The 25711-nt window shown below is 41.4% G+C and overlaps 1 protein-coding gene across 7 annotated transcripts in view; it reads right to left on the bottom strand.

Moving 5' to 3' along the window:
• The window catches only part of UST (uronyl 2-sulfotransferase), a 378486-nt gene that overhangs the window by 110271 nt on the left and 242504 nt on the right, over window positions 1–25711 (bottom strand). Inside the window, exon 8 of one of the 7 annotated variants that reach the window (XM_073789714.1) lies at window positions 1113–1249. The exons of the other annotated variants lie outside the window; for them this stretch is intronic. Within the exon in view, the coding sequence (XP_073645815.1) occupies window positions 1197–1249 (53 nt within the window). The 3' untranslated portion in view covers window positions 1113–1196. Of the gene's footprint in view, window positions 1–1112; window positions 1250–25711 lie in introns of those variants that run through there. 7 annotated transcript variants of the gene reach the window in all.

Raw genomic sequence — 25711 nt, 5'->3', positions numbered from 1 at the left:
TATGGATTCATTAGCTTTCCCATTAGGTATTGGCGTCGCCTCTGGCCCCAGCAGTATCTAGAATTGCAAGAGGTTGTAAAGACAGTGCTAGTATGTCTATGACCTTCTTTAGCTATGAGCTCAAGGTGGCGATGGGGTTGAAGATCAATGATTGTAGAACATGCTAACAGGAATTAGCATGTACTCCTTAACAACTTTACACAATTTCTACCAAAAAAGATTCTAATTCAATGCTACTCAACTTAATCATCAGTTCTTGGGTTTTACTTGAGACAAGAAAATGAAGGCCTGACTTGCAGGAAGTGAAAGTGAGGGAAAGCTCTTTGGCTTTTCTTTGGGTAGATTTAATCTCACGCTCTTTTTCTGAATGTTGCAAAACACTCTGGAGCATAAGAACTTCTCTTTCTCGCCTTCCTTTTTTTTTTTTTTTTTTTGCGGTACGCAGGCCTCTCACTGCTGTGGCCCCTCCCGCCGCGGAGCACAGGCTCCGGACGCGCAGGCCCAGCGGCCATGGCCCACGGGCCCAGCCGCTCCGCGGCACGTGGGATCCTCCCGGACCGGGGCGGGGGGTGGGGGGGTGGGGAAACAGTCCACAAATGATAAATGCTTAAGAGGTTGCGGAAAAAGGGAACCCTCCTACACTGTTGGTGAGAATGTAAACTGGTGCAGACACTATGGAAAACACGTTCCTCAGAAAACTAAAAATAGAATTACCACATGATCCAGCAATCCGACTCCTGGGCATATATTTGGAGAAAACTATAATTTGAAAAGATACATATACCCCAATGTTCACAGCAGCACTATTTACAATAGCCAAGAAATGAAAACAACCTAAATGTTCATCAACAGATGACAGATGAATGGATAAAGAAGATGTGGTATATATATACAATGGAATAAAAACTCAGCCATAAAAGAGAATGAAATAATACCATTTGTAGCAACATGGATGGACCTAGAGATTATCATACTAAGTGATGTCAGACAGAAAAAGACGAATGATACCTTTTTTTTTTTTTTTTTTTCCGGTACGTGGGCCTCTCACTGTTGTGGCCTCTCCCGTTGCAGAGCACAGGCTCTGGACGCGCAGGCTCAGCGGCCATGGCTCACGGGCTCAGCCGCTCCGCCACGGCATATGGGATACTCCCGGACCAGGGCACAAACTCGTGTCCCCTGCATCGGCAGGTGGACTCTCAACCACTGCACCACCAGGGAAGCCTCGAATGACACCTTTTATATGTGGAATCTAAAATATGATACAAATGGACTTTTTTATACAACAGAAACAGAATCACAGACACAGAAAACAAACATGTGGTTACCAAGGGGAAAAGGGGGAGAGATAAATTAGGAGTTTGGCATTAGCAGATATGAATTACTATATATAAAACAGATAAACAACAAGGTCCTACTGTTTGGCACAAGGAAATATATTCAATATCTTGTAATAACCAACAATGAAAAAGAATCTGAAAAATAATATATATAAACCGAATCACTTTGCTGTACAGCAGAAAAATAACACAACATGGTAAATCTACTATAGTGCAATTTAAAAAATTAAATTAACTCCTTCTACGAGGCCACCATCATCCTGATACCAAAACCAGACAAAGATGTCACAAAGAAAGAAAACTACAAACAAAACACCAAAAAGGAAAACTACAGACCAACATCACTGATGAACACAGACGCAAAAATCCTCAACAAAATACTAGCAAACAGAATCCAACAGCACATTAAAAGGATCATATACCATGATCAAGTGGGGTTTATTCCAGGAATGCAAGGATTCTTCAATATACGCAAATCAATCAATGTGATACACCATATTAACAAATTGAAGGAGAAAAACCATATGACCATCTCAATAGATGCAGAGAAAGCTTTCGACAAAATTCAACACCCATTTATGATAAAAAACCCTCCAGAAAGTAGGCATACAGGGAACTTACCTCAACATAATTAAGGCCATATATGACAAACCCACAGCCAACATCATCCTCAATGGTGAAAAACTGAAACCATTTCCATTAAGATCAGGAACAAGACAAGGCTGCCCACTCTCACCACTGTTATTCAACATAATTTTGGAAGTTTTAGCCACAGCAAGCAGAGAAGAAAGAGAAATAAAAGGAATCCAAATTGGAAAAGAAGAAGTAAAGCTGTCACTGCTTACAGATGACATGATACTATACATAAAGAATCCTAAAGACGCTACCAGAAAACTACTAGAGCTAATCAATGAATTTGGTAAAGTTGCAGGATACAAAATTAATGCACAGAAATCTCTTGCATTCCTATACACTAATGATGAAAAATCTGAAAGTGAAATTAAGAAAACACTCCCATTTACCACTGCAACAAAAAGAATAAAATACCTAGGGATAAACCTACCTAAGGAAACAAAAGACCTGTATGCAGAAAATTATAAGACACTAATGAAAGAAATTAAAGATGATACAAATAGGTGGAGAGATATACCATGTTCTTGGATTGGAAGAATCAACATTGTGAAAATGACTCTACTACCCAAAGCAATCTACAGATTCAATGCAATCCCTATCAATCTACCATGGACATTTTTCACAGAACTAGAACAAAAAATTTCACAATTTGTATGGAAGCACAAAAGACCCCGAATAGCCAAAGCAATCTTGAGAAAGAAAAACGGAGCTGGAGGAATCAGGCTCCCAGACTTGACTATACTACAAAGCTACAATAATCAAGACAGTATGGTACTGGCACAAAAGCAGAAATATAGATCAATGGAACAGGATAGAAAGCCCAGAGATACACCCACCCACATAAGGTCACCTTATCTTTGATAAAGGAGGCAAGAATATACAATGGAGAAAAGACAGCCTTTTCAATAGTGAGGCTGGGAAAACTGGACAGCTACATGTAAAAGAATGAAATTAGAACACTCCCTAACACCATACACAAGAATAAACTCAAAATGGATTAAAGACCTAAATGTAAGGCCAGACACTATCAAATTCTTACAGTAAAACATAGGCAGAACACTCTGAAATAAATCACAGCAAGATCCTTTTTGACCCAGCTCCTAGAGAAATGGAAATATAAAAAAAAAATAAACAAATGGGACCTAATGAAACTTAAAAGCTTTTGCACAGCAAAGGAAAACATAAAGAAGACGAAAAGACAACCTTCAGAATGCAAGAAAATATTCGCAAATGAAGCAACTGACAAAGGATTAATCTCTAAAATTTACAAGCAGCTCATGCAGCTCAATATCAAAAAAACAAACAACCCAATCCAAAAATGAGCAGAAGACCTTAATAGACATTTCTCCAAATAAGATATACAGATTGCCAACAAACACATGAAAGGATGCTCAACATCATTAATCAGTAGAGAAATGCAAATCAAAACTACAATGAGATATCATCTCACACCAGTCAGAATGGCCATCATCAAAAAATCTACAAACAATAAATGCTGGAGAGGGTGTGGAGAAAAGGGAACCCTCTTGCACTGTTGGTGGGAATGTAAATTGATGCAGCCACTGTGGAGAACAGTATGGAGGTTCCTTAAAAAAATAAAAATAGAACTACCATACGACCCAGCAAACCCACTACTGGGCATATACCCTGAGAAAACCATAATTCAATAAGAGTCATGTACCCCTATGTTCACTGCAGCTCTGTTTACAATAGCCAGGACATGGAAGCAACCTAAGTGCCCATCATCAGATGAATGGATAAAGGAGATGTGGCACATATATATAATGGAATATTACTCAGCCATAATAAGAAACAAAATTGAGTTATTTGTAGTGAGATGGATGGATCTAGAGTCTGTCATACAGAGTGAAATAACTCAGAAAGAGAAAAACAAATACCGTATGCTAACACATATATGGAATCTAAAAAAAAAAAAATGCTCATGAAGAACCTAGGGGCAAGATGCGAATAAAGACACGGACCTACTAGACAATGGACCTGAGGACACGGGGAGGGGGAAGGGTAAGCTGGGACAAAGTGAGAGAGTGGTAGTGTATATATGGACATATATACACTACCAAATGTAAAATAGATAGCTAGTGGGAAGCAGTCGCATAGCACAGGGAGATCAGCTCGGTGCTTTGTGACCAGCTAGAAGGGTGGGATAGGAAGGGCGGGAGGGAGGGAGACGCAAGAGGGAAGAGATATGGGGATATATGTATATGTATAGCTGATTCACTTTGTTATAAAGCAGAAACTAACACACCATTGTAAAGCAGTTATACTCCAATAATAATGTTGAAAAAAATTAAATTGATTTCCCTACTTGGTAACCATATTTATTTCTGATAGATTGTATATTTTGATAAATAAATTTAAAAATAAATGTTACTGAAGGTTGACTCACTATAATTTTAACAGTGAATACATCATGGAATATTTTCCTATCTAAGCAACCAGAATAATGATGATAGGATCCAAAAAAGATCTTAAAGAAGTGCTCATTGGGAATTCCTTAGCTGTCCAGTGGTTAGGACTCCCAGCTTCCACTGCACGGGTTTGATCCCTGATTGGGGAACTAAGATCCCGTGTGCCACATGGCACGGCCAAAAAAAAAAAAAAAAACTTAAAAAAAGAAGTGCTCATTAATGACCTTTTTGTTATATGTGATAAATCATGTACTCTAAGGATTTTTAAGACTTCAACAGACATTTGCAGCAACTAGACTGGAAAAGATTCCCATTTTTGCTTTTGCTATTTTAGAAAAATAAGTGATTTTCCTTAGATTGTTTGCTTTCTTAAATTCCATTCCCCGATTCATTAAAATCCTTCTGAAAGCCAAAGTTGTTGACACGACTGAAACAAACGACTTCACTGTTCACCAGATTGAGGCTTTGCGAGCACTTTATTAAAGCAGTCATTTCTGGTGATTTCAACTAATAAAGAATTTCTCCCAGAAAAAAAACAGAACAAAGTAACATATCTAACAGAACAGTGAACATCATCTCAACAGAATTTCTAAGCTTTCCAGAAACACTGGGTTCTAAGAATTTAGCAGAAAAAAATTACCTAGAATCATAGGTTTTATTAACTACCCCATCTCCCTCAGAGCTTTATGTTTTTGGTTTTGCTCTTTACATGGAGAGGCAGTAAAGTGGCCAAGAGCAAGGGGTATTGAAAACCCAGGCCAGAGTTTGAGTGCTGGCTCTGTGGATGACCAGCTCATTGACCTAGGAAATCCTCTCTAACTTATCAATTTCCTTATCTGTAAAATTGAGATAATAAGAGTATCTATCTCATAGGAATGTTATTAGGATGAAATGAAATCATATAACTAAAGGATTAAAAAGTGCCTAGGAGACATTTCTCCAAAGATGACATACAGATGGCCAGTAGGCACATGAAAAGATGTTCGTCATCACTAATTATTAGAGAAATGCAAATCAAAACTACAATGAGGTATCACCTCACACTGGTCAGAATGGCCATCATTAAAAAGTCTACAAGTAACAAATGCTGAAGAGGGTGTGAAGAAAAGGGAACCCTCCTACACTGTTGGTGGGAATGTAAGTTGGTGCAGCCACTATGGAAAACAGTATGAAGGTTCCTCAGAAAACTAAAAATAGAATTATCATATGATCTAGTTATCCCACCCCTGGGCATATATCCAGACAAAACCCTAATCCAAAAAGATACATGCACTCCTATGTTCATAGCAGCACTATTCACAATAGCCAAAACATGGAAACAACCTAAATAACAGATGAATGGATAAAGAAGATGTGGTACATATATACAATGGAATATTACTCAGCCATAAAAAAACCCCAAAATAATGCCATTTGCAGCAACAGAGATAGAACTAGAGATCATCATACTAAGTGAAGTAAGTCAGAAAGAAAAAGACAAATACCATATGATATCACTTACGTGGAATCTAAAATATGGCACAAATGAACCTATCTACAAAACAGAAACAGACTCATAGACATAGAGATCAGACTTGTGGCTGCCAACGGGGAGGCGGGGAGAGAGAGGGATGGACTGGGAATTTGGAGTTGGTAGATGCAAACTATTACATTTAGAATGGATAAACAACAAAGTCCTACTGTATAGCACAGGGCACTATATCCAGTCTCCTGGGATAAACCATAATGGAAAAGAATATTAAAAAAGAATGTATATATCTGTTAAACTGAGTCACTTTGCTGTACAGCAGAGATTGATACAACATTGTAAATCAACTATACTTCAAAAAAAAAAAAAAAGTTCCGGGCTTCCGTGGTGGCGCAGTGGTTGACAGTCCGCCTGCCAGGTTCGTGCCCCTTCCGGGTTCGTGCCCTGGGCCGGGAAGATCCCACATGCCATGGAGCGGCTAGGCCCATGAGCCATGGCCGCTGAGCCTGTGTGTCTGGAGCCTGTGCTCCGCAATGGGAGAGGCCACAACAGTGAGAGGCCCGCGTACTGCAAAAAAAAAAAAAAAAAAAAGGAATCCGCCTGCCAATGCAAGGGACACGGGTTCGAGCCCTGGTCCGGGAAGATCCCACATGTCGCACAGCAACGAAGCCCATGCGCCACAACTACTGAGCCTGTACTCTAGAGCCTGCAAACCACAACTACTGAGCCCACGCGCCACAACTACTGAAGCCTGTGCGCCTAGAGCTTGTGCTCCGCAACAAAAGAAGCCACCGCATTGAGAAGCCCGCACACCACAACAAAGAGTAGCGCACGCTCGCCGCAACTAGAGAAAGCCCCTGCACAGCGACGAAGACCCAACGCAGCCGAAAAAAAGCTTCCTAGGACACAATAAATTCCCAAACAGTTGTTCACTGTAACAAGAACAATGGTGATGGTGGTGATGATGATTACTATTATTATCTTTCTCAAAATCTGTTCTCTCGGAACAACAGTATTCGGCTACTAAAACAGAAAAATGCTAATCTTCCCAGTTGAAACAGAAGAATTTAAGTTTAAATTTAAATGAAACTTAGCAGATATACTTCCTGCAATTACACACATCAAAACTTCAAGATGCACTTCTTCAAAAGTTTAAGACCTGGTGGTCAATGAAAGTAAAGATTCATATCCTATAGAGTATTCATGCACAGTTATAGATAGACTTTCCCCACCTACATATTAACTAGCTTTATAAATTTCTCAGTGTGCCTTTTGCTTACTAATGCCACACAATCTAGAATTGATTCTATAATGCTGTAAATGTCAAAAATTTATTTTGGATATTTCATGTCTTTTTCTCTCCCCAGAGTTCCATTTGGGTAGGACTATCTCTTTTCTCCCCATTTTCTCTTCTGTTGCATTTTGCCTGGGCTGGGAAAATAACAAACTTTAAAAAAAATATTTCATGACTGCAGCATCTGAAATGCTTTAAAAGAAGAATAAAAGTAATATTTTGTTAGAAACTCATCCCCAACCCATCATTATAATAGTGGGCAGTCTAGGGAAATACAATAAAATGCTCAAGATAGAAAGGACAAAACATGGCCCTGTTGAGATCTGGAGTTATGCCATTCAACCCTCTGCCCAATTCCCTGGGTTATGTAATTTGGCCAAAACCAATTCAGACTTGCTTTCTTTCGGCATGACATGCTATTTAACTGAATAATAAAACACGAAGAGAATCAATTTGAGTTGGTGGGTCAAAAGACCCAACAATACCCATGAATTGGTGTTAAGAAAATCAGGTCCAGTCCCAGGACTTCTTCTGTTCTGCGTTGACTTTCCCATTTTTTTCCAGAATAAAAACCACTACTTGGTGGAAGACCCCAAAAGGTGCACGTGGGCTGCCTAACCCTCGAGGTCTTTTCTGGTCAGCTGCGTCCCACAGGGCTGACCAAGGGTTGCTGAGGGCAGTTTTGGAGTTCTCTCCTCTTGAACGTAGGTGTTTCTGAATGAATATGGCTGGGCGAGACCTATAGCTCAATGTGAAACTGAGAGTTCTCAGCTCGTGGCATCCATATTCCACCACGGAGTCTTCTGGTCTCTGTCGGGCTGTGGCCCTCACCCTTACTACCCACTCACAACACTGTTGTCTTCCTGCGCTGCCTAGCTGATCTGTCTCTACACTGCAGCCACCTGACATGCCCAGGGCTTGGGTTCCTTGTGCCTTGTGTCCCAGCCACCATCCTAGCTGGGCTGAACTGCCTGCCCAGGTGTTGCCCTGACTCTGGTTCCTTGACCAGTCTGGTTCCTGACTCTCAACATTTTTGTACAATTAATCATTACTTTTATAAAAAACTCAGAATCAATTTGTAGCAACCAGAGGTGTGATGATTATGGCTAATACACATCCAAAGAAAAGTCCATGGCTTTTATTTTTGCCCCTTAATTTTGAAGCAGTTTTGAAAAGCGACTTTGAAAAATATCAACAAAATCTAAACTTCACTCCTGAATAACACCAGTGTTTACCTCTCAGAAAGGATCACCGTCAGTCAAGAGGAAAAGTAAACAGGCACATGTCATCTTAACGTTCCTTTAGAATCGTGCTAAGGAACGCCAGGGAGGGTGACTGGAATTTGGAGTGTCTACACCTACCAAACTTCATCAATCAATGACCTCAAGATATCACAGCATGAAGACTTTATTAGGTGCCACCTGTAATCACTCAATTAAAAACAAATAAAGGATGCGTATTTAAACTTCAGTCCCTGACATGAAAATAATGACACAGTTCACATCTGGTTTGGCTAAACCATGATACTGACATTTACCCTTCGTACTACGATGACTTGTGGGGAGGAAGGTGAGTCAGCTACTGCAGAATAAAGTCAATTTGTTTTCAGACTAAGGATGGTCACACTGCAATAGAAAAGATCTATGAGCTAACTTCGTGTAATTAAACCATCTTAAAATTTGTATGGTTGACCCAAATAGTCAAGTATTCAAGCCTAGGAAGCCAATTCCTGCCCTTTTGGTGTTTATACCATAGTTCTTAAAGCAAGATAAAAATTTCAAGACTATTGAAGAGTTAAGTACAGAATTACAGAATTTTAGTATTTCAGAGTTAGAAACCTTTACACAATTTCAGAGCTCCAATATATCCGCAGAAAGAGCTGTGTGTGTGTGTGTGTGTGTGTGTGTGTGTGTATGTGTATGTATGTTGTGTGTGTGTGTGTGTGTGTGTGTGTGTGTGTGTGTGTGTGTGCGCGGCTGGCAATTTAATGAACTCCAAAGGAGAGATGCTGATAATAGACTGAACATCTTTAGGGAGTAAGGCTGATGAAGTGACAAAAAGTTGGGCCCTGGATTCCATCTACATGAATCTTTATTTATTCCATCTCCATGAATCTTTATTTATGATGCTCTTTATTTGTCCCTTCCCGGTCAATGTTGCTTCATGTGCACAAAAGAACATGGAAGAGAGAAAGGATAAAAGTTCTGTTCAATCCCAGCAATGCCATAGTGATCTAGTGGGTACTGTTTCTGCTTTCACATATAAATTTTATGTGACTATTCAATTATTTTCTGAAAATTAATAATCCCTTTCCAAAATTTAAAATTCTATGTGCTTATTATATATTAGTTGGGAAATAAAGAAAAAAAAGTCACTAGAAATCCCACCACCCAGAGATATGAATAATGACCATGAACACTTTGAGTTATTCCAATTTAATTGTATTCCTGTGTTTATATAGTTTTTCTAATAACATTGGTATCACATTGTAAATACTGTTGGCTATCCTTTTCCCTTGCACTTCATGTCCAATCACACTTTGAGAAATCACCTATGTCATTAAATGTTTTCAAAAGCATGTTTAAAGTATGCAATTCAATGAGTTTTGATAGCTACATATACATGTGAAGCCACTGCCACAAATAAGACACAGGATACTTCTATTAGTCTCCCAGCTATGACACCCTGAAGGTTCTTAATATGTATTATTAAATTTCACTTAATATTTATTATTAAGTTACTTTTTACCCCCGTTTGTACTAATTTGTCCTTCTAAAATGCCATTTCTCTACAAAATCCCCATCATCAGGGACTCTCTCATTCTGCTAGAGTTTGTCCATTAACAGATGTATTAATAGAAAATAAGGTGTCATTTTAATGTGCATTTCTTAAATTATTAGTGAGGCTGGGCTTATTTTTAATATATTTATTGGCCACTTGTATTGTTCTCCACTTTTTTCTGTTGGTGTCTTTCTTATGGATTTATAAAAATTCTTTATATATTAATGGTAAGATATTAACCATACTATACCTTATCATTGCTGGAAAAAATATTTTTGCCAACTAAGTGTTTTAGACATGCTTACTTTAAAGTTTTAAGTAAGCATATATATTCTTTATTCTCTTTGTATGTATATATGTGTTTTGTTGCTTTTATACTTAGTAAACCCTTAGCAATACCCCACCACCACAAAAATAGCCACCGATTTTTCTTCTATTTCTTTTTCCATTAAACAAAATAACTCTTTAGAACAATCTGGAACTTATTAAGGCTCATGTTATAACGTGAGATTCTATTTTTTTCTCTGAACGTTTAGCCAACTATTTGACACCTTTATTTACTCCTTCTTTGTAATGGTCTCTACATTTGACACCACAACACTTTTTACACTGGCATGTATTTCTTTTCCACTGACTTGTCTGTCAGAGCTTGTGCCTTTACATCGTCATACTAAACCCAGGAACTTTCTAATATTTTAGAGTCTTGTAGGGCAAATGTCCTCTCATTTCCTTAAAAAAGAAAATCACTAACCATCTCACATGTTTATTTTTCCAGATAAGCTTGAGAATCACTTAAAAAAAATTCTCTTCGAATTATATGCTAATTTAAGAAAAATGACACATTTACAATATTTTACATTTTCAGGCACAAACATCGATTACCTTCCTGTTTTGCATTTGTGGTGGTTGTTTTTCCCCAAGTAAAGTTTGGTGCTCACACTTCAAGTAGAAATTCTGGGGTCTCTCAAGGGCTAGAACTATTGATGAAAAATTTTGAGCTCACGTGAAGCATACTACACACCAGTGGCCAAGGGGTGGGAGAAGCACAAAAGATTAAATTTCACCAAGCCAAGAGGATTTTTACGTTTTGAAATGCTCCGTAAATGGTTATGAAAATGTTTCCCTGACTCTGACTAATAAGCTTTGGTGTTAAAATCCTAGTTCTAGCACATTACAGAAATAAGGGTTATGATCACAGTACCATCCTGTACCTATTCCTTAATTCTTCTTAAAACTCTTATGTTAATTTGGCATTAGCAACAACTAGTAAAATATGCCGAAGTATTAGCACCATTCTTTTTTCCACTAGGTTACTTACTCCACTTTACAGATATGTGGGAACACAGCCAGGCTTCAATTTGCATCTGAGATGGGGTGTTTTGTATTTTTACTCTTGGTTTATAATACAAATAAACGGGAAGAACAAGTGGGAATGTGCCGCAGGATGTGGTCAGTCAATTTTATGTGCCCTCAACATCTGCATCAGAAAACAACTCTAACTATTGACTTCAAAGGTGATTTTCAAAATAGTGCAGAAGGAAAATAATTCCTCCTTTATTCCCGACAGAGATGCTTCCTTAAAGTTAAGCTGCCCAGATCAGTAGGCACTAAATGGGCAGTTCCACTACGACAGGAAAAGCTGCAGCCCACAGACAACTCAGGCCACACACCACTACGGAGCATGCCAGCGAATACTGGAACTCAGCACTATGACAAATGGACTTTGGAACCATTGTGTTGGTCTCTCCTTTGAAACTCAAAGATGGGACTGCATGAGCACTTGTTGAAAACACTGCCCTATGAGAGACTGAAAATGAGGAATCAAATGAGGTGGTTTGAAAAGGGCCCTGGAAACTGCATTTGTGCAAGAGTACATTGTCTCCATTAATCTTCTAAACAGCTCGGTTACCATCCTCTTCTTTCCGATGAGGAAACTGAAGTTCAGAGAGGTTAAGAAACGTGCCCAGGGTTAAACAGCTGCTACGAATTAGAGCTGATTTCAAACCCAAGTCTACTGGCTCCAAAGCCCATGACTGTGACCTGTGTCTATACTGCTTTCCCATCTCAGGAAAGGAGAAGCAAACCTTGTTAACAGAAGAAACCCTGGGAATTCCCTGGCGGTCCAGTGGTTAGGACTCAGTGCTTTCACTGTCAAGGGCCTGGGTTCAATCCCTGGTTGGAGAACTAACACCCTAAAAGCCACGTGGTATGGCGCATATATATATATAGTATATGAAGCCTTTTGTGAAAGAGCAGCTGTTAGCCTCCTAACAGACTGTTGAGGACAAGGTGAAGTGAACCAGGCTCCTAGAAGCTCAGCTAATCCCTCGGCCTGCTATAGGGAAGTGGAGGCCCCAGCCCTGGTCAGTAGACTGGCTGAGGGTCCAACCTGCAACCCTCACCAAGTGTGGCCTGCACAACCCAACCAAAAAGCCTGAGCCTCCTTTTGTTCAACTTCCGGGATAGGGCTGCAGCCATTACTGCTCCCCCATAGATTCTGTCCACCAAGTAAAATTCCAAGCTCCGTAACTAGGGTTGCAATGAGGCACTCCAGGCACATGCACGTTCGAAGTGTGCTGAAGCTCTGTATGGATTTAAGAGGAAAATCTCTTTCCAATTCTCTATTGAATATTTCTTGACTGTAGCCTGCAGGAAACAATAGTAATTGAGAGACATATGTCTGGCACCCAGCAATCTGGAATCTGTGCTCTCTATGGGGAGCTGGGAAAATTTCCACAGTGCTCCCAAACAGATTTTCTGGGGGATGGTTCTCTTTAGTTATAACTGAAATGACTTCAAGCTTCTAAACTTGGGTGACTGACAAAATGTTGGTGCTGTAGGGCAATCTATCTCCCTTTAAATAAATAAAACACGAAATTTCACAAAGGTGATTAAAGCAAGCAGAGAACCCGAAGGGGCTGCTCTGCTCCTAAAGACCCCGCTACTTCCTCTTGGAGATTCTGGTTGACTTCAAGCTCAGTCTTTCAATCTCAGGAGAGAGATGCTCAGTGTGGGAGGTGGCGACACTGCACTGGAATCATCTGGGGCTTCCCGGGCTGGCACCTCCTGGCACCTTGTCCCCGGGTGGACAAGAGAGTCAGCATGTCCATCACGGGGAGGGGTTCCCCTGGGGACGCTTATCCCACCAAGAAGCCACTTTCCTGAGAGTTCTTCCTGAGCCCAGCAAGGTCAGGCACATAACAGGTGCTCAAAAACATGCTTGTGACACTGAATTGAGTTTGTTCACCAAATAAATCCCTTTTCCTTATTCCTCTATAGTGCTGCATCTTTAGTAAAAAAAAAAAAAAACAAAAAAAAAAACAAAAAACACTAAAAAATGAAGAGAAACTTATGGGAAAATAAGGAACATAAAAGCAACCCACAAAAGAGACCAGCTTCATATAAAAAAGATGAACTTCAAATACATAGATTTCTGAGCCCAAAATAAATAATGATAGCCTTCAACAAGCAGAAAATCCTGTCCACACATCCACACTTGATAAAGACTTTGTCCTCAGAACCTCAGAACTCCTAAATCTCTCTGAATCTGAAAACAGTACCGGATTAGTTACACCCCCTCATAAAGAATGATACTTATCAATTTACAGAATTGGGCACACTGTTGATGAGACATTGATTATTTCAGCAATGTGTGCTCTCTACGGGGTAAGATTCTTTTCCATTTTGTAAAACAAAACAAAGCAAAACAAAACACTAAGCCTTTGATGCTGGCATATTGGCCTTTTTCTCTTGGGTGGATTCCTTTTTGCAAGTGTTTCCTGCCGCACATAATCTGATATCCAAAGCACGTGTTATTGGAAGAAGATTTGGCTGTTTGTGTCCAAAACATCAGACTACTGAGCATGTTATTAGGCAAACTTGAAAACGACTTGGATCTTTCTTAGAAGCTCTCCAGATGCCTTACCGCCTTTCAGCGGGGCCCAGCATTCTTGTCTCTGGTGGTATTAAGCTGGAGCCACAGGCACGTAGCAGATGCCATGTTACCACTAAACCCCATGAATGAGACGTAGAAGGCACCAGTCATGCTCGATATTAAGTTCGACCTATAGATGCAGAATTCTGAATAACACTCCCATCCACTCTCAACACCTTCAGAAAGCAAAATGCAGAAATGCAGAAAACTATAGATGCAGATCATCGTTTGGACACTGTTTCCTCACTGATACTAAGGCAAAAGGAAGTGAGGGAAAAGGGGGAAACTATAACCACAATACTATAATTGAGGCCTCCAATAAGCTACTGTATGTCAATGGAAGTCAGATACTGACGACAGAACTTCTTTTAAATGGAAAAATATTGGCATTTTAAAAGAATACGCTAATACTTCTTAAGGGTTAGGCACTAGCAGAAATCTCGGGCTGAACAGAGGGGACTGTGTAGCAGAACCCTCATGAAATTGATTTAAGTTTTACAAGGAATTAAATTACAGTTTTTGACTCTGGACCATTAAAACCAACTATTCAGCCAAAATTGTATTTGGGATTTAATATTTTCTTTTGGAAAAACGTCTTAGAAGTGTCATACCCTGGTCACTTAAAGGCTGTGAAACTCTAGTTTAACAATATGATGGGGTCCACTTTCAACCAAAGCAAAGTTAATAATAATATGGTTTAAGATCAAGAATAATAACACATGTGGTTTGGTATCTACTTATAGACACTCTGGGATTTGTGTGGTCTTTCTTGATAGCCATGGGGACTGACTCTGGGTTGGTGAACGTAAGCCAATCTTCCATGGTCGATGCCAGGAACCAACTCATATGCCCTATTATACTTAGGTAAACAATATCCTGTGCTAGAATGTGGAAGTCTGGAAGTACGGCAGAGCCAAAAATCACCCTGAAAAAACACAAGGCTTCGTCACCATGTGGCGCTTCAGCTCGATATTCTGGCTCCAAAGAAGATGGCCCACCTCAGGCCATCAGGCCAGTTCAATAGTCCTCCTGGTCGTTCTCCATCAGATCAGGCCTGTGTCAAAGCTCACAGCCATGGGGCTCCCTCTTCTGTGGTAGGGCTCCACCACAGTCCAGCTGGATGGGCATGTTATCAAGTGGGCAGGCCTTTCCAGAGACCAGCTATTGGAAAGGGAGTACGTGAAACAGCGAGTGTGAGAGGCCCATGGGGCTGGCCTTACATACAGACTGGGATTCTTACTGTTCGGGGGGTTGGGAACATCTGTGCAAGTGTGAAAATACTTTGCTTCCCAGAGAAAAGAAGGCACACAAAATATTTTCATATTAAATGGATGGGGATGGGGCAGTGTAAGGATTCCCTGAAAACCATGTGACGGAGCTTCAGGTTAAGAACATTTGCTGTGGGCAGAACAGATAGTCCTATAAATGGTAGGTTTTCTGGGGCTAATGAAGATCCATGCCTCTAGAAAAAGCTCTTGTTCTTAGCAGTAGAGCCCATGTCTGGATTTCTACCATTAATAACTTCTCCCCTTGAAGTAGACTAACAACCTCAGGAAGAACACAGTAAACCACAGGAGGCAGGATGCATGGTGGTTACATCCAAATCCTGGTGCTCTGTGACCTAGGATGGGCTACTGGCATAAAGAGTATATTACCACACCCCCAGCCAACCAAGAGTTCACCCTCTGTCCTAGCTGCTGATGTGACGAATGAAAGGAAGTGCCAAAGATGTAAAATAACAAACTGACTTAATGACCAACTGAAGTTCACATCCCCTCCCTATGTTTCCAGTGCACTAAATTTAGGTGAGTAAAGCAACATATTTCCTCCTAAGAAGCTCTTTAGAAACCATTTTTAGTTCACATATAATAAAATGTATCTAAAATGATTCTTTTTCATTTGAAAAAGAAATAGATACATGTATACATATAACTGAATCCCTTTGCTGTACATCTGAAACTAACACAACATTGTTAATCAGCTATACTCCAAATTGGGTCATTTGTAGAGACGTGGATGGACCTAGAGACTGTCATACAGAGTGAAGTAACCCAGAAAGAGAAAAACAAATATTGTACATTAACACATATATGTGGAATCTAAAAAAATGGTACAGATGAACCTATTTCCAGGGCAGGAATAGAGACACAGACGTAGAGAATGGACACGTGGACACGGGGAGAAGGGGAGGGTGGGATGAATTGGGAGATTAGGATTGACATACATACACCACCATGTGTAAAACAGCTAGCTAGTGGGAACCTGCTGTATAGCACAGGGAGCTCAGCTCGGTGCTCCGTGATGACCTAGATGGGTGGGAAGGAGGGTGGGTGAGAGGGAGGTCCAGGAGGGAGGGGATGTAGGTATACATAGAGCTGATTCACTTCATTGTACAGCAGAAACTAACACAACATTGTAAAGCAATTTATACTCCAATAAAAAAAAATTTTTTTAATGATTCTTTTTGTAAGGGATCTCCTAATAAAAGAGTGATGTCATCTATATCTCTTTACACTTCACTTTACTCATCTGTAAAATGGGAATAATGAAAGTATCTACGTCATTGCGTTGTTCTGAGGATTAAATTAGAAAGTCCACATAAAAAGCCTTCAATATTATTTCAATAACTTCTTGTTGATTACTCACAATGTGCAAAGCACTGTTCTAGGGGTTGCTATTATTATCATTATTGTTAGAAATTCCCCTGGGCAGCACAAATTGTGTTACTGTCAGCTGTTAAGCCCTTCAAACTTCTAGAATTATTTATCAGGGCTCTAAGGGAGTCATAAGACAGCTAGATTTCGAGAGAGGATAGTTCAGGTGCCAAGTGCTATGAGCACGGAGAGGGCAGTTTAGGGTGTGGGAATGGTGTACAGCAGGGGTCCCCAAGCCCCGGAACATGGACTGGTACCCGTCTGTGGCCTGTTAGGAACCAGACTGCACAGCAGGAGGTGAGTGGCGGCGAGTGAAGCTTCATCTGTATTTACAGCCGCTCCCCATCACTCGCATTACCGCCTGAGCTCCGCCTCCTGTCCGAGCAGCGGCGGCGTTATTCTCACAGGAGCTCGAACTGTGAATTGCGTATGTGAGGGATCTGGGTTGCGTGCTCCTTATGAGAATCCAACGCCTGATGATCTGAGGTGGAGCTGAGGTGATGCTAGCGCTGGGGAGCAGCTGCGAACACAGATTATCCTTAGCCGAGAGGTTTGACTGCACAGAGACCATAATAAATCGATTGCTTGCAGACTCATATCAAAACCCTATCAGTGAGTGGCAAGTGAAAACAAGCCCCGTGCCCCGCTAATTCTGCATTATGGTGAGTTGTATAATTATTTCATTATATATCACAATGTAATAATGACAGAAATAAAGTGCATAATAAATGTAATGTGCTTGAATCATCCCAAAACCATCCCCCTCCCCCAGTCCGTGGAAACACTGTCTTCCATAAGACTGGTCCCTGGTGCCAGAAAGGTTGGGGACTGCTGGCTTACAGGGGTACTGGAAGGCTGGAGGCAGGCACAAAGGAAAATGATGCAGGAGGAGGATGCAGAAGAGAAACTTCATTTGCTCACAATGAGGAGGGTCCATTCTGCTCACAGTGACGCATGAGTGAGAGAGGGACCTGATCTCCAGTTATGGGAGAGAATGAACACTGATGAGGCATCCAGACCGTGGCATGTGCGCTTCACAATGACCAGAGACTGTCGTCAATACGCTCCATCGTCGCAGGAAGTCTGCACGACTAGACTGAAGGTTGGTGCAGTGGGTCTCCCTGGAAAGAGGGGGACATCTCCAGAAGAGCAAGGAACATGGACTGGGGGACACAAGACAGGAATGCCACAGCTCCAGGTCCTTTCCTTGGCTATGAACCTCGGGATGCCAGTTAGACCTTGCAGCCAAACTACCCAGGTTTATGCCCCTGTCTCTGTGCCTTTCCCTCTGCTCTCCTGCGGAACATTCCAGATCTACCTCTCTGGGCTGGAGGTTGAAGAGGGAGCACAGGGACCAGCAGTGCAAGGAGAACTCAGCCACAGAGACAAGTGTCACGACTATTAAACGGGTTAATATCTATAAAGTGCTCACATGCTGCCTGGCTCATAGTAAGTGCAAAATTGATGTTTGTTAAGTAAGTGACCCAGTTGCTTCTCTCTATCAGGAAATTTCCCTCCTGGGAATAATGGGCTTTGCTTATATTTTAGCAAGGAAGGTGACATTTCTGTACAATTGATACCCACCCAAGCTCTTAGGGGAACGCACAGACTGTCTCAGAGCAAGGAGGAGCATCGGGCACAATTCATTCATTGGGCTGAAGAATGAATCTGCTACAGCATATTAGGAAGATGGGTGAGAAACGTATTCAGATCACGGAAATAGAAGAGGCCTTGGGAGTCTTTACCAGGATGCTACTGAGCCTTTAAAGAGCTGTGCCATGGAGTTAACACCCAGGGAAGTGGCACACCCTCCTAGAGAGGATGCGTGCAGGTGACAGACTGAATTGAAGGCCTTTCACCGACCTACATAAAAAATAAGATTTGATTTTTACAATGCTTATCTGCTGGTATCTGGAGATATTTTTCAGGAAAAAAATATTAAAAATATAAATAAAAATCAGATCAAAATAATGGAAACAAAGAACGAGACAAATGAGAATTAAAATTCGATGATGAAACTATTTGATATACTAATGGAATAAAACTTGTTTCAATACTCTATTAAAAATCAACACGGGGCTTCCCTGGTGGCGCAGTGGTTGGGAGTCCGCCTGCCGATGCAGGGGACACGGGTTCGTGCCCCGGTCCGGGGGGATCCCGCGTGCCGCGGGGCGGCTGGGCCCGTGAGCCACGGCCGCTGGGCCTGCGCATCCGGAGCCTGTGCTCCGCAACGGGAGAGGCCACAACAGTGAGAGGCCCGCGTACCACCAAAAAAAAAAAAAAAAACTAAAACAAATAAAAATCAACACGTTTTTTATAGTTAAGGTTTGAATTATTCAAATTGGAAAGGTTCATGGCTACATCAAACAGAGAACAGTATAGCACATTTTTTTTCATGCTCTAACTAGCCTTCAGGTGTGTGTGTGTGGGGGGGGGGGGGGTTGGAGGAATAGGACATCTGGTCACCCAGGCAGGCACTCCCAGGTATTTGTCCTGGAAATGCTCAGTAAGTAACTGTGCTTTACCTAGTGTTCCCAAAACTTTGCCAGGAGGGGGTTTCAGAGAGAAGGGAAGGATGGGAGGACAGCCAGGCATCACCTCTGATGAGTAGCATTCTACAGTGGGTACTACGGGGCATCAGGAAGGTAGCAGCCATGGTCCCTGTCTTCAAGAAGTCTCTGTAGAGTTAATGCCAAAAGGATAACTCCTCTATTTCATACAAATGACCGAGGATGAGCAAGCCCTGCCTGAAGGGGCCATAGTGACAGTCTCTTCCTGTTTCACCACTGTTCACTTGTGCCCCTTCCCACAATCCTCTTTTTTTCTGATCATGAAAGTGGAAGAGGCCACCAAGCATAGTGGGTTTGGAGCCAGACAGGCTCTGCCTCTCACCAGCTATGAGACCTCAGATAGAGTCCTTAGATTGTCTGGGTGTGTTTTCTCCTCAGTAGAATTTGGAATAATAATATCTAATTTGCTGCACCACTGTGATGATTAAGAAGATACAGGGAGGGTACAGAGCACAGTGTCGGGACATACCGCACTGCGGCATCTGCGACGCATGTGTGTTATAAAAAAGGTAGATAAAACAGAAAAGTCTAAAGGAACAAATGAAAACTACTCAGGGCCCACAAGCACAATTAACAACTGCTATTCTTTTGTTTTTTTCCCTTTTAGCTTGTTCTTCTAAGCATATTGTGTGTACACTATAAACATATTGTACAATGTAATAGTGTGTCTGATTTTTCATTAGTGGTTCAGAATGAACAATTCTTCAAAATGAAGTTCCAATGGCTTCTTCATATTTCATTGCATGATTGTAAAGTCATTTATTTAACTTTCTCCATATGTTAGATATTTCTTTTTCCCCCAGTTCCTGTGTCCCACAAAGACAGGCAATCTGGTGTATTGGGTAGCGCTCACCTTTGCTTAAATCCAGGTCTTGCTACCTGCTGGCTGCTTCGAACATGGACAGAGCTTATTATCACTGAGTCTCCAGATATTCATCTGGAAATGGGATGAAGATTTCTACTTGTATTAGTTTCCCAGGACTGTCGTAAAATTACCATAAACTGGGTAGCTTAAATAACAGAAATGTATCCGTTCACTGTTCCGGAGGTTAGAAGTCCAAAGTCAAGGTGTCAGCAGGGCCATGTTCCCTCTGAAGACTCGAGGGAAGAATTTTTCCTGGCTCTTTCTAGTTTCTGACTGTCCATGCTGACAACCTTTGACATTCCTTGGCTGGTGGCAACATAATTCCAATCTCTGCCTCGGACTTCAAACGGCCTTCTTTCCTGTGTCTCTGAATTTCTCTCTCTGTATAAGGACACCAGTCATTGGATTTAGGGTCCACCCTAATCCAATGTGACCTCATCTTAACGTGATTATATCTGCAAAGACCCTGTTTCCAAATAAGGTCATGCTCACAGATACATGGGGTTAGGACTTCAGCGTATTTTGGGGGGACACAATTCAACCTACAACACTACCTAACCAAGTTGTGAGGAAGAAGTGAGTCAACATAAATCTAAGGTGCTCTGTTAACTGTAAAAGTGCTATCTTACTGTGAATCATGACTTTTAAAGGTTTTAGGTCAAGGCACCAGTTTTAGGAAGGCAGAGTTTCAAAGTATCACATCTCCTTGAGTTTGGATGTTCGGCCACTTCTACGGAACAGCAGTCTGAGATGTGAAGCCAAGAAGGCAAAATCATATGGAAGAATCATGGCGCCTCAGAAGCCCCAAATGCCTTAGGACTGGTCTTGTCAATTGGATGACCTCCTACTTGCTGACCTGGGCAGCCCAAGCCGGTGGGAGAATCTACAACATTGCTTCGCAAAAGATCTCTGGATTTTTCCCACTGTAATCCATCTCAGATTGATACTTTTGTAAACTACAGTAAAAATGAGTTATTAAAAAAATAATCAGAGCCATATCAAATTACCATCAAAGTTTCTACAGGCTTACTCTCAATTTCTACCTTGTCTCACCATGGGCTGGTAGCAAGCAGCTTACGGGCTGGCAACAGTCCTTGGACCACACTTTGAGAAGTGGTGCTCGTCTGGAGCCAGGGCCAATGCCGACACAGGGGCCCCACTGGACCGTCCTGCTCCCAGGCCTCCGAGGAGGGGGGCTAAAGGGTTCCCAGCCTTCAGCCCCATTCCGGGGGTCATGCCTGGCTGGGGAAAACAAACACACCTCCCACACCCACCTGAGTCTCAGTGTTTTCTTTGAGTTTGTTTTCCCACTGACTTACTTTCCTTTCAGTCTGGGCTTTAAAAACAGCCTTCTGAGTGAATGCAGGAGATCCCAGCTGTCCCAACACCACGGCTCATATGGAATGCATTTAGAGAGGGGAAAAACCTTGAACGGAGTGGTGATACGACTCTGAACTGGCTTGGACATGGCGTGGCTGGAATTTCGGAGCTGGCTTTTGCTTGCATTCGTCATGAAACATTTGTTATATGAGCTGCTGCTACTGCTACCAAAGCAGCTGCTGCTGAGAAACCCTCTCAATGGCTGCGTTTTCTCCTGGACGTGTGCTGACTGACAGCGCTCGTGGACCGAGGCCCCGGACCCTCCAGGCTTGGGATACCTGTGTCACTATCCCTGCATTAGGTTAGGGAAATGACACAGGACAGCACACAAAACGGTGGTGCCTGTTTCTGCCAAGTTACACGGGCATGGTATCTTTGGATGGTCAGGTACTGCCTCTGATCATGAGAGAGTGTCTTTTTTAGCAGTTCTTATAATTTACATTCTCTCCCATCAAATAAATCTCCAATATGGCCCTGATCTGTCTTCCAGGTAATTTAAAAAAAACAGTAGTTTGGGGCCTCATCATAGCAAACATCATTCAGTAAAAAGACGTGGATAGATCTAGAGACTGTCATGCAGAGTGAAGTAAGTCAGAAAGAGAAAAACAAATATATAATATCGCTTATATGTGGAATCTAGAATAACAGTACAGATGAATTTATTTGCAAAGCAGAAATAGAGACACAGATGTAGAGAACAAACTTATGGATACCAAGACGGGGGGATGAATTAGGAGACTGGGATTGACCTGTATACACTACTATGTATAAAATAGATAACTAACGAGGACCTACTGTATAGCACAGGGAACTCTACTCAGTGCTCTGTGGTGACCTAAACAGGAAGGAAATCCAAAAAAGAGGGGTTATATGTATACGTATAGCTGATTCACTTTGCTATCCAGCAGAAACTAACGCAACGTTATAAAGCAACTCTACTCCAATAAAAAGTAAAAAAAAAAAAACCAAAACACAAAGGAGTTTAACTAATAAACTACCATTAAGGGATCTTGTTTTTGTTTGTTTTGCTTTTGAAATTTCATCAGTAGTATAATCCCAAGATACGGATGCTGAAGGCAGTGCTACAGTGGCCCGATTCACATCATGGCTACGCAGATATCACATGAAAGAAACATTTATAACAGATCTAGCTAGAAGCTATACACACAAAACTGGTAATAGAATCGTAAAGTTCAGGTAGTTAGCACATTCCCAGATAAACGCAGTAGGCTGACTACAGGCCTTCAACACCTCTCCTTTGAAACACTTCACTAAAGTGACAGTAAAGGACGATAATTTTATAAAAAGATTGCAAGGACAAAGAACTGGAGAAGGATTTCAATAGAAGACAAACTTCAAACAACTTCTGGAAGATGAAAAGTGGTTGGAGGAGCGCATTGCACGTGGCAGAGCAGAGTATATGCACTGGACTGTTGGCAGAGGGGAGACATACATCAGGAGGGTCAGCTCACCCAACGAACCCTTGAGAGAGAGACGAGTGGCACCAGCTAGCCCAGAGGGGAAAGCCGGGCATGAGGCAGGTAGTCTGGCTATGAAGCAGTTGGGCCCCAAATTCCCTCCACACCTGCATGCAGCCAGCTATCTTGCAATGCTTCTTCCCCCATTCTCCACTGCCTGTGATCCGGCAATCTTAGGATTAGTCTCCAGAGAATGTGGCAGAGGCTCCAGACTGATTTGCTAACCCAGCGGAGAGAGGAGAGCATGGGCTAAAATGAGAACAATGAAGTGAATTGTGCCTGAACGTGGGCCTTCAGCTCCTGTCCCTCACCAGCAATCAGACGTGTGTCCTGCTCCCCCATTCCCTCCTCACCTCCCGTCCCCCAAGGGGATATCTGAGGGACTCTTCAGTGGGGAAACTGGATCAACTCCAGAGAAAAAAAGACCTAAAGTCACTAACAAATGTTTTCCCAGCAAAACTTCTATCGCTGCCTGATCATCCCAAGTGGGTCCATTAGTTGATAAACCTCCCCTACTGCACAGCACTTTCAATGAGCTCTTTAGTGTTTCACCCTCAAATATGAGTTCTGACAAAGATTATCAGAGGAAAGACTTCAGACTGAAAAAGAGATGCCCAAATCAACCAGTGAAAAGGATCCTGGAGCAAGGAGAGATAATGTAAGAAATAGATGAAAACACTTTTCAAAAATCTCTGTACTTTTCAGAGATTTAAGGGGGCATTGTACCCAACAAGCAAGAGGAAGATATTCTGCAAAAAGACAAAAAAGATTAGAAAAGAGCTCTTGGAAAAGAGAAAATTCAACAGAATGACTGGAATACACATGGAGGAACTCTTCCAGAGAGAAAAAGTTGAACAAATGGAAAGTAAGAGAGGAAAAAAATACAAAGCACATAGAGAGGACGCACCTAGGGATTCAAATACCTGACCAACAGCATTCCAGAAATGAATCAGAGAAAATGGTGCTGATAAAATCGTGAAAGAAGTAAAACAAGAAAAATTCCCAGAAATGGAAAACACGAGTTGTAAGCTTAAATGTAGCTACTGAATACTCAGTACCCTGAGGCGTTGCAAACTTTCATAAAAGGAATAAACGGAACACTCCAGGAGAGAGAGAGAGAGAAGGAAAAAGTCAGAGAAAAAGATGTGGGAGATGAAGTACAGGTATGAAGAAATCCATACCCAGCCAAACCGGCAATCAGGTGAGATGGTAGAACACTGAGCTTTTCAGACACGCAGGGACTCAAAGAATTTACTACCTCCCACGCACCTTTTATCAGGAAGCAATTTGGGCCTATCGTGGGATAAAATGAGTTATGAAATCAAGAAATAGAATTTGAGGGATTCAGGAGATCAGGGATGCAATACATTCAGTAAAATGGTAAAGGGAAGTTGCAGGACAGCTGCGAAGGGAGCTTCTGAGTAATCAGCCCAGATGGAAGCAGGAAGTTAGAGCTCTGGATGGGAAGGAGGGTAGTGGTCCTGGGATGGGGGAGCAGGTATACTTATCTGATAAAAATATGGAAAAAAAATCAAAAGTAAGATTGATACAACAGATCTAATGGCACATATGAAAATTCTGATAGGTATAAATAAATCTAAGCGGATAAAAAACCCAAGGCAATAATCAATTCTAGAAAAACAATAAGTTATGCAAGAAATGAAACAAGATGATGGTGTACTACTTGGATCAGCATCGAACAAACATATGCAGTCACAGTAACGGAAACAGGGACTACGCAGGTAAAACATGGATAGAGCTATACTATAAAGATGGTGGAGGAGAGGAAGTAGAGGTAAGGGTGGTGGAATAAGAGAACTAAATAACATCTCAAATAAATACATCAAGACAATAAAAATAAAACAAGCCTGTGCATACTAGTTATAATTAGTGTGATGATTATCAGAAGAACCAGCTAACTGTGCTGAAAGTGTTTGCCTCTGCAGAACCAGACTTTGCAATGGAGAGGGTTGAAATAGGAAATGACTGCTTTTCACTACATGTCTTTTAGTACTATTTGATTTTTAATTATATACATGCACTACTTTAATATATAAAGTATAGTTAAAAAACAGGAAGGTAAAATTCTAGGAAAACGTGCTTTGAAAAGTAGCCCCAGTAGTGTCTGGCTATGACAAGGCAACAGAAGTACTTAGAAGCATACTGTAAAAACTGGAGAGGTGAGACTCTCCAGTCAGAGTATCTGAACCTCCCACTCAACAAGTAAAACTTCCCTACTCTCATCAGTGGGGAATTAGGTTGGATTTCTCGATGGGTTTGTGGACAGTGAAATGAATATGCTTAATATAGCTCGCAAGAAACCACTAAAAACAGCAATGTTCTGTACACAGGTATATTTGCAGTTTTTCACTGTGTTCTTTCACAGTCCAACACCATTTGCAAGACGTGAAAAGCTAGGACATTATATGTTGATAAAAATGTATGAGATATTAAAAAAATACAGCCCAGGAAATGATATTTTTATTTGAACAAGATTTAGTTGAACAAAAATAGAAGTTTCCATTGTAAAATGTTGAGTCATGCGAAATGGGTAAGGATTGTACTTCGCCCCAGCTGGGGGTACATTTTATAAGCAAAGAATGTCAGCAAGGCAAGACCGTGAGTCAAGGGCACAAAGACAGTTCTGAAATTCTCTGTCTGAGGCCCTTTCCACATCACCACATTAGGCCCTGGGGCGGGTACAGACCTTGGAAGTTTGGGCGTGAAAGAGCAGTAAGCTCACTGGGTCTTTTATAAAAAGATCAACTATCACCCTCTGGGGTCGGGTCTCTAATCTTTGCCCCGGCTCTAGGAGCATTTCAGCTTTGCTGAGTTACCAGGAAAGTCCAAAAATTGAAATTTGTGGTGACTAATTCCACACTTAGTAA

The sequence above is a fragment of the Tursiops truncatus genome, chromosome 12, assembly GCF_011762595.2.
Source record: "Tursiops truncatus isolate mTurTru1 chromosome 12, mTurTru1.mat.Y, whole genome shotgun sequence".
NCBI classification, from domain to species: domain Eukaryota; kingdom Metazoa; phylum Chordata; class Mammalia; order Artiodactyla; family Delphinidae; genus Tursiops; species Tursiops truncatus.
This window is presented reverse-complemented; position numbering and strand designations above follow the sequence as displayed.